The 8169-nt window shown below is 38.6% G+C and overlaps 1 protein-coding gene across 4 annotated transcripts in view; it reads right to left on the bottom strand.

Annotated features, from left to right (window-relative positions):
* Positions 1 to 879: 879 nt before the first annotated feature.
* The window catches only part of anks1b (ankyrin repeat and sterile alpha motif domain containing 1B), a 221870-nt gene continuing 214580 nt past the window's right edge, over positions 880 to 8169 (bottom strand). For all 4 annotated transcript variants that reach the window (XM_073868022.1, XM_073868029.1, XM_073868031.1 and 1 more), the window contains 3 exons: positions 8134 to 8169; positions 3125 to 3216; positions 880 to 2056 (listed from right to left, as the gene is read on the bottom strand). The exon at positions 8134 to 8169 is cut by the window's right edge and continues 132 nt beyond it. In XM_073868022.1, coding sequence (XP_073724123.1) covers positions 2008 to 2056; positions 3125 to 3216; positions 8134 to 8169 — 177 coding nt within the window. In that variant the 3' untranslated portion in view covers positions 880 to 2007. The remainder of the gene's footprint in view (positions 2057 to 3124; positions 3217 to 8133) is intronic.

Below are 8169 nucleotides of genomic sequence, written 5' to 3'. Positions count from 1 at the left end.
TTTCTATTTTTTGCCCATGTCAAAAAATGTCTGTATCAACAAGATGTACTTATGCTGTTCCTATATTTTATAAGTTGTAGCAGCTCATCTCTTGTCAAGAAAAATAATAGTAACAGTAATGAGCTGAGTTGATTATACAAAAAATTTAAAGGAAACACCACCGTTTTTCAATATTTTACTATGTTTTTACCCCAACTTAGACAAATTAATACATACTTCTCTTATTCCTACAGCGCGTCGTGAATGTGTTAGCACTTAGCCTATAGCCCCATTCATTCCTTAGGATCCAAACAGGGATGTAAGCCACCAAACACTTCCATGTTTTCCCTATTTAAAGACTGTTACATGAGTAAGTATGGTGGCACAAAATAAAACGTGGCGATTTTTAAGTGGATAAAAAAGAGAACTATATTGTATGGCAGAAGAGCACTTAGTTTGCAGCACTTGGCTAAATGCTAACACATTCACGACGCGCTGTACAAAGATTAAGTGCACACATTGAAAAAAGGCATGTATGTATTAATTCGAGGTAAGAACATGGTAAAATATTGAAAAACGGTGGTGTTTTCCTTAAAGGCAGCAAAAAATTCTTACAGTGTGTAGAAAGACAGACAGATTTACTTTCTCAATTCCTATCATGTCCTGGTTTTTAATTTTGGAAACGTGACAATGACAGCGTCACTATACACAGGGGTATACTTTAAAATCGAGTCAGACAGCCATATGCTGCTGGATGAATCCAGATGTTTAATGTTCTCTACACCAGCCAGTCACCAGTCACAGTGGCTCTGTCTTGAGTCCTCCTATAGACATAAAACCTAAATTATAAATGCACCAGATCGGCTATCCAAAGAAACAAACACAGGCCACAGAAAGGGCAATGGTTCTACAATCTGGATTTATTCTGTGTGCTTTGCAAGAATATAAATAAAGACCAAACTTACAAAATCTGTGTGCTGGAAGCCCAAGCCTATCTACACATTTTAGTCTGCAATGATGTTACAATTCCACCAATTGCGTTTTGTTTTGCACCTTTACCTGCGAAATTTGGTACCTTGTTTACCAATGTTTGCTTTTTTCAATCGTTTATATATATTTTTTTAAATTACATTACATATATGAACAATGAGTCAACAAAATATTTATTTACAGAACTGTGGCAAAATTCTACAGTAACAATGAGTGAAAATAAGAGATCTGTTTTTTTCATATTTTCATCTGAAACGAAAGTGGAGCCATCCACACATTCAGTTCCTCTGTGGTACTAGAATAATCTTTTTTGTTTTCTTAGGATGGCTGCATATTCAAGCTCGAAGTATCATATAAAAATAATGTAACATTAAGACAACATCAGACAGGAATTGCACGATAAGAATAATAATAATAATAATTGCAACAGTAACGGTAATATAGTTCTCTATTAAACATTAAAATGCCTCGCCAATATGAATAGTAATCTTATATGGCATTGCCAATTGTCAACAACCATTTCTTAGTGATTTTTGGCACAAGACGATTCCATTTCATGGTTGCCCAGTGCAATAAGTCCATTCACATTGTGCATATTTATTTTATATCATTAACCACAAACAAACAAATAAAGGAAAGACGGAAAGAAAAAAAAGAAAAATACAGCAAATCATATATAAAGTCCATTTTTATCCCAGTCCAGACATGCCATTGTAATTTGGACTAGATATTTTAGTAAAGTCAGTGTAGTGTGTCAGAGTCACCATAGCAACTGTGTCCACGGCAACTGAAGCCGTCTCTCGCAACAAAATCCTGCGACGCCCGCTGTCCTTTGAAACGCAAGTGCCGTGTACATTCGCATGGACCGATTCCTCCTGTTTGTCCTACGCAGTGTATGTGTGCTCGTGCATGCGAGTTTTTTCGGGTCCTGTTGAAAAAGTCTTGGTGTGAATCCTCACACGTGCTCCGCACTTTAAGGTCCGTATTTGTAGTCCTTTATAGCAATGCATGTGATTGGGGGTCCATGTTAGGGGCAGGCTACATTCTCTGTATTCCACTGTAATAGACATGGGCGTCCGCCATTGCCCTGTGAATAAAATCACATGACTTATCCAAAGTGTCCATCAAAAAAAGCCCCCCCTTCTCCAGTTGACATGGACTGCATGCTTTCCATCACCTACACTGCATGTCTCAGGGACTCGGGTTTTTCATTCATGGCCAAAACCAAAAAGAAAGAAAGGAAAGAGAATTCGGAAAGGAAGGAAAAGAACAACGCGCGATTTTAAAAGACAAACTGTACGAATGTCTCACTGTACAATAAGCTTCTGTTAAATGCTATCTGTTAAAAATTGGTTTTATGCTTAGACTCATGTTAAAAAAAACAATTCATGTGCTGTTTAGAAAAGACAAAGCACCATTCTGCCTCTGAGGGGCGTCTGGTTAATCCGACAAAAAAACTCAGGCTTTTTAAATTAAGCGTTCACTGATACTAAAAATGAAAACCTCGCTATGTGACGAGCAAAATGTCCTTCAGTGAAGTCCAATCTCCGCTTCTATGCCAGCCGCAATGGATGCCCAGCTCAAAAACCTCTCGGTTTCACTCCGCTAACTACGCTGTCTAGTAAGAAAGTAAATCCCGACTCTAAAAACAACATGTTTATAAGGCTTGTAGCAGCATTACGGTTTTGTCATTCAAGCAGTCGAGAGGGTCGTGGGTAAAGGCTGGAGAGGAGCTTCCCAAAAAGAAGCCAAGCGGGAACGAAGAGGAAAGGGATAAATAAAAAAGGGAAGGGGTGGGGAAATTGAAAATTGAATGAAAAACAACCGTTTGCAACACTTTTTTGGGTGTGTTTTGGAGGAGAGATTGATTGGCAGCATGCCGGCCTGAGCGGGACAGTCCCGTATCGTGCTGCGGCCGGACAGGTGAGGGAGTGAGTGAGATAAAGAGAGAGGGGGAAAGATAAAAGACAGCGGCAGCGTCATCATGCAGAGGCCACGGTAAACGGGCGGGCTGGGCCGGGCGGAGAGACGCGGGCTTGTCACAGGTCACTGGGCCCGTGGCTCCGTGGGGGCCTCTAGAGGGCGCTCTCTGTAAGGCACACACACAGGAGTGGACAGTATATTGGGTGTATATTAGAAAATAGTGGTCTCATACTTGGTGTTGGCTCCTCTTTTGGCTTCCTGTCCTGGTTCGACTATCCAGGGGACGTTGGCGTGGCCCTTTTGATCCATTGAGGGCTGCTCCATCTGGGGGAGACAGAAGACCAAAAAATATAGTGAGGGAGATGTATAAGCATGTTGTAGGAACTGAAATAAGTCTAGTGTGACCACCCCAAGAGAGAGAGATTAGTGTTCTTATTAGAAACTTCTAAACTCAAAATCTTTAGCGCCAACAGTTCAGAATTATACTTCATAACTACTGATCCATAAGTGATAGAAAATTCGTTATGCCTCTGAATCCTTGGCTAATGACAATTTGAATGCACCATATGATGCAATTTTTTAAAATATTTTTCCACCGTTTTGAATTTTCTGAAAAACCTACTTTTTCGAACTCCTCTTAGAGTTTTGGTCTTGTGAAATTTGCCATTAATCATCTAGAGCAGTGGTCTCCAACACGGTGCCCATGGGCACCAGGTTGCCCGCACACACTCTGTGAGTTGCCCGCCAAAGCACATTTTATTAATAGCCTTGATTTTAATATCTATTTATTGTAAAATAAAATAAAATCAATTAAAACAAAAAGGTTTTGAGCAGACTATATCAAGAAGTAGCCCTCCAGATTGTTTTATGCATTGTGGTAGCCCTTGCTCACAAAAAGGTTGGAGATCCTTGAGACACTCAAGTCAAAAAGTTCCCAAAAGTTTTTGATAGACCAAAAGTTTTGATAGTTTTTGATTTTATTTTATTTTACAATAAATAAATATTAAAATTGAGGATATTAATAAAATGTGCTTTGGCGGGCAACTCACAGACTCTGTGCGAGCAACCATGTTGGAGACCACCGCAATAGATGATCAATGGCAAATTTCACAAGACAAAGGCTGTTTCTCAATGTCAAGGAAGGATCCTCCGAAGCCAGAATTCCGAGGATGCTACGTCATTGACATCCGTTGAAGGACTGTTCCAATGTCGAGGATAATTGCAAAAAGCACATCTTTTCACTGACTTAATGACGTGCACTTGCTAGCCAGTTCCATTTACATGTTCTCCAAATTCTTAAGAGGAGCCTTGCCTAACATCTGAAGGAAGTGACTTGGAAAGACCAGTCATGCCAAGAAAGTACCGTTGACATTGAGAAACAGCCAAAAACTCCAGGAGGAGCTAAAAAAGCAGGTTTTTCAGAAAATCCAAAACAGTGGAAAATTGTCAATTTGATGGTGAGCACACCAAAATGGACATGATGCTTTATCTTCGCAAAACATTTGTGTATTGACATTAAAGTCGCTATGAAAATTAAATGAAAAACTGTAATTTGTTTTGGATTATTGTGGAATATTTGTGAGCTTCATTATTATTTTTTTTTTTAAATTCATGTGCCCTCATAATCTTTAATCAAAAACGCAAATCTCCCATATGGTATGGCAGGTGGGTGGGGTCCAGGAGAAGATCTTTGCAATTAGTAACATGACCCAAATTCAAATGATCCAATCAGATCTCCATGGACTAATTCAAATTCAGCCCTGCATTATTTCATTTCAGAAGCTGGTTTCATTGGATATACGTCACCGCGGGAAAAATAAGGCAATCGGCACTTCCGTTTCATGGCGACTTTAAACTTTGTGACCATGGTCCACAAAGCCAGTCATAGGGGTCAAATTTGTTGTCTATCTTCAACAAGGACAACATTTTTATAAATAAATAAGCTTAACATTGATGTATGGTTTGATAGTACAACTATTTGAAAATCTGGAATCGAAAGGGGGCAAAAAAATTGAAATATTGAGAAATCGCCTTTAAAGTTGTCCAAATGAAGTTCTTAACAACAAACATTATTACTTATATAAAAATCATATTTACAGTAGGAAATGTAAAAACTATTTTCATGGAACATGATCTTTACTTAAAGGTGCAGTGTAAAAATTTTAGCGGCATCTAGTGGTCAGGTTGTGAATTGCAACCAACAGCTCAGTCCACTGCTCACCTCTTGCTTTTGAAACACATAGAGAAGCTACCGGACAAACATGTCATCGTTGGAGACAACTTAGTAAAAAAGTTTGTCCGTTAAGGGCTTCTGTAGAAAAATGGCTGCACAAAACGTCTCATTCTAAGGCAATAAACACATAACCGTTCATTATAAAAAGGTCTTTATACACCCCTAATAATATAGTTTTGTATATTATTTTGCATTTCTGTCAAGAAATTTCACACTGCACCTTTAATATCCTAATGATTTTTGGCATAAAAAATTTATAATTTTGACCCGAACAATGTATTGTTAAAAATTGCTACAAATATACCCCTGCGACCTATGATTGGTTTTCAGGTCACATATGTCATTACAGTCACCATCTAGTGGTCTTGATGTATGTAAAATGGCTATTTTACTTGACGCATGCCCAGTCGAAAAATATCCATAGATTTTGGTCGGCCATTTTGGCGTTACACTTATATTGACATGGAACTTGTTGCATCTCATTACAGTCATGACTTTTAAGGTGCATGCATGGCTTTGTCACAGCACCATTGAGATATGAAAAATTGCTATTTTTGTTTATAACTTTGGAAAACTTTAGCTTACAATCATGATTGATTTTTTCAGACTCACCTTTCTGTGCATTTGTACCCTTGTTGGGCTTAACCCCATAATTGCTAAAAACTACCCTACAACTAGTACATCTTTACTAACCAATCAAAACACTGTATCTTGTTGCTACGGCACCTCGGCCTTACTCCACATAAAGCTAAGCTATACATCAGAAAGGCAATTCTCTATGGAAACACCACACACGCACGCACGCACGCACGCACGCACGCACGCACGTACGCACACACACACACACACACACACACACATATCATTTACATTTGCTTTTGGCTTGAGTTTCATAAAAGGTTTTTCCATATGCAGGAGCATGACTACTAAATAACATAATCCACACTTTTCCTGGCTACATCTGACTGCTCTTAACACACACCTACACTTGATTCTTCTCCATATCCAAACACTTTTAAACAGAAACAGACACTTATCTTACGCAATACACCTAATATGAGGCATCGGCCTGAAAAGAGCTTAATGGTTTGATAACACATTTAGGGGAGGGTATGCTGGTGTCTTAAGTAGATGCTGAAATCTTTCTATGCATGTTTGGTGAGAATGTTTAGTCAGCTTTTCAAAGAGGACAGGAGGATTCAGTTGAAGGAGAGATGATGCAAACAAAGACCAAAACCAGCTAATGTCAAAAACAGATCATTCTAAAAATTAAAATTCTGTTATTAGTTTCACAATCAAGAATAATGAGAATAAAATTGTTATACATAACAAAAGTTTTTTTTTATCATTTAACAGTTCAAAAATGTAGTTCATTCCAAGGCTATTAAAGGGGACATTTCACAAGACTTTTTTTAAGATGTAAAATAAATTGTTGGTGTCCCCAGAGTATGTACGTGAAGTTTTAGCTCAAAATACCATATAGACAATTTATTATAGCATGTTAAAACCACAGTGCAGTGGTTGGATAGTGCAGATTAAGGGGCGGTATTATCCCCTTCTGACATCACAGGGGGAGCCAAATCTCAATGACCTATTTTTTCATATGCTTGCAGAGAATGGTTTACCAAAACTAAGTTACTGGGTTGATCTTTTTAACATTTTATAGGTTGTAGAAGCACTGGGGACCCAATTATAGCACTTAAACATGAAAAAAGTCAGATTTTTGTGATATGTCCCCTTTAATGTGCAGGGAATCAGTCACAGAGTCAGCTGATGGCTTGATTTTACCCAGAAAGTTACTAAAAAGGTCTAAATCCATAACAAAGGCGCACACGGCAGCACAATAAGAAATGTAGCTTTATTTAAACTAGCCAACAACTGTAAAAATAAACGAGGACCCAAACTTAACCAAAAAAACAATATGACTACTTTTTGTTATAATTGATGCTGTGGGACTTCAGTTGCGACTAAGAGGGAAGTACTGGATTATAAAATGTTGCAAGCCTAAATTAGCACCACAGTTAAATGTGTCAGAGCATGCACGACAACCATTAGGTCACAACTCCAGCAGCTTCCTATTTTCAATATTTCTATTTCTAGAAGTAACATATTGGCCTAGTATTTGTATAGGCATCACCCTACATAATCTCACCGAGCATATGAAAACAGACCCTGCCACCCACAGGGATAACAATAGTGTAATATCATGGGCGCACACTTTGTGTACTGTGATACAGCCTGTAAAACTGAAAAAAAGGTAGGCCAACTTTGCAGGCTAGACTCCATATGATGCTGTTTATTTTCAACCGAGCATCTATCATTTTTATTGCGTGTGTAATCCACAAGGCAGGGCACAATTAATTTTTATGACGTGCTACCACCTATTCTGGGTCTTTTTCAAAGAGTGGTAACATCCCTGCTGGTGGCAGGGGGAGAGGGTGGCACTGTGCCCACTATGGGGGCACTGGGACTGGGGCAGATGGAGAAGAAGGCTGCCCAGGAGGAAGTGAGTTTCTGGAGCTCCGTGCAAACAGTCCTCATCAATCTCTTTCATCCTTAAATGCTCTGAAGGGAGTGGAGATGGAGTGTGTCATTTACAGATCAAACACTCACATCTCCTTCCCTTAAGACTGGATGAGACACACACATTGACGTGCATATAAACAAACTTGCACTGGCAAGCAAAGTAAATCTATTTCAACTGGCATACACAAATGTTCAATGTTGTTCTAAAGAAAGCTTTTTACTTTTTTAATGTATGCCCACCCAGTTTTTGTCACTGAACACACAAAAGAAGTTACACAGCCATAGTGACCAAGACCTTTCATAGTAAAAATGTTTGATAAAAGTTGTTCATACGACTAAATAGTCTCCTGTATACTGCAACATATATAACTTTAGAAGACAATAAAAGTTTCACTTAGCAAGCACTCATTAATGAAGGTTAAGAATAATGAGACTCATAGAGATCCAGATAAAGTAAAAGTGCATATTTGCTTCAAACTCACAGACTTGCGTATGTTGACGCGAGGTTTAGGGACGGG

Source organism: Misgurnus anguillicaudatus, chromosome 1 (genome assembly GCF_027580225.2).
Source record: "Misgurnus anguillicaudatus chromosome 1, ASM2758022v2, whole genome shotgun sequence".
Taxonomy (NCBI): Eukaryota; Metazoa; Chordata; class Actinopteri; order Cypriniformes; family Cobitidae; genus Misgurnus; species Misgurnus anguillicaudatus.
The sequence above is the reverse complement of the archived record's forward strand: the minus strand, read 5'-3'. Positions and strand labels throughout refer to the sequence as shown.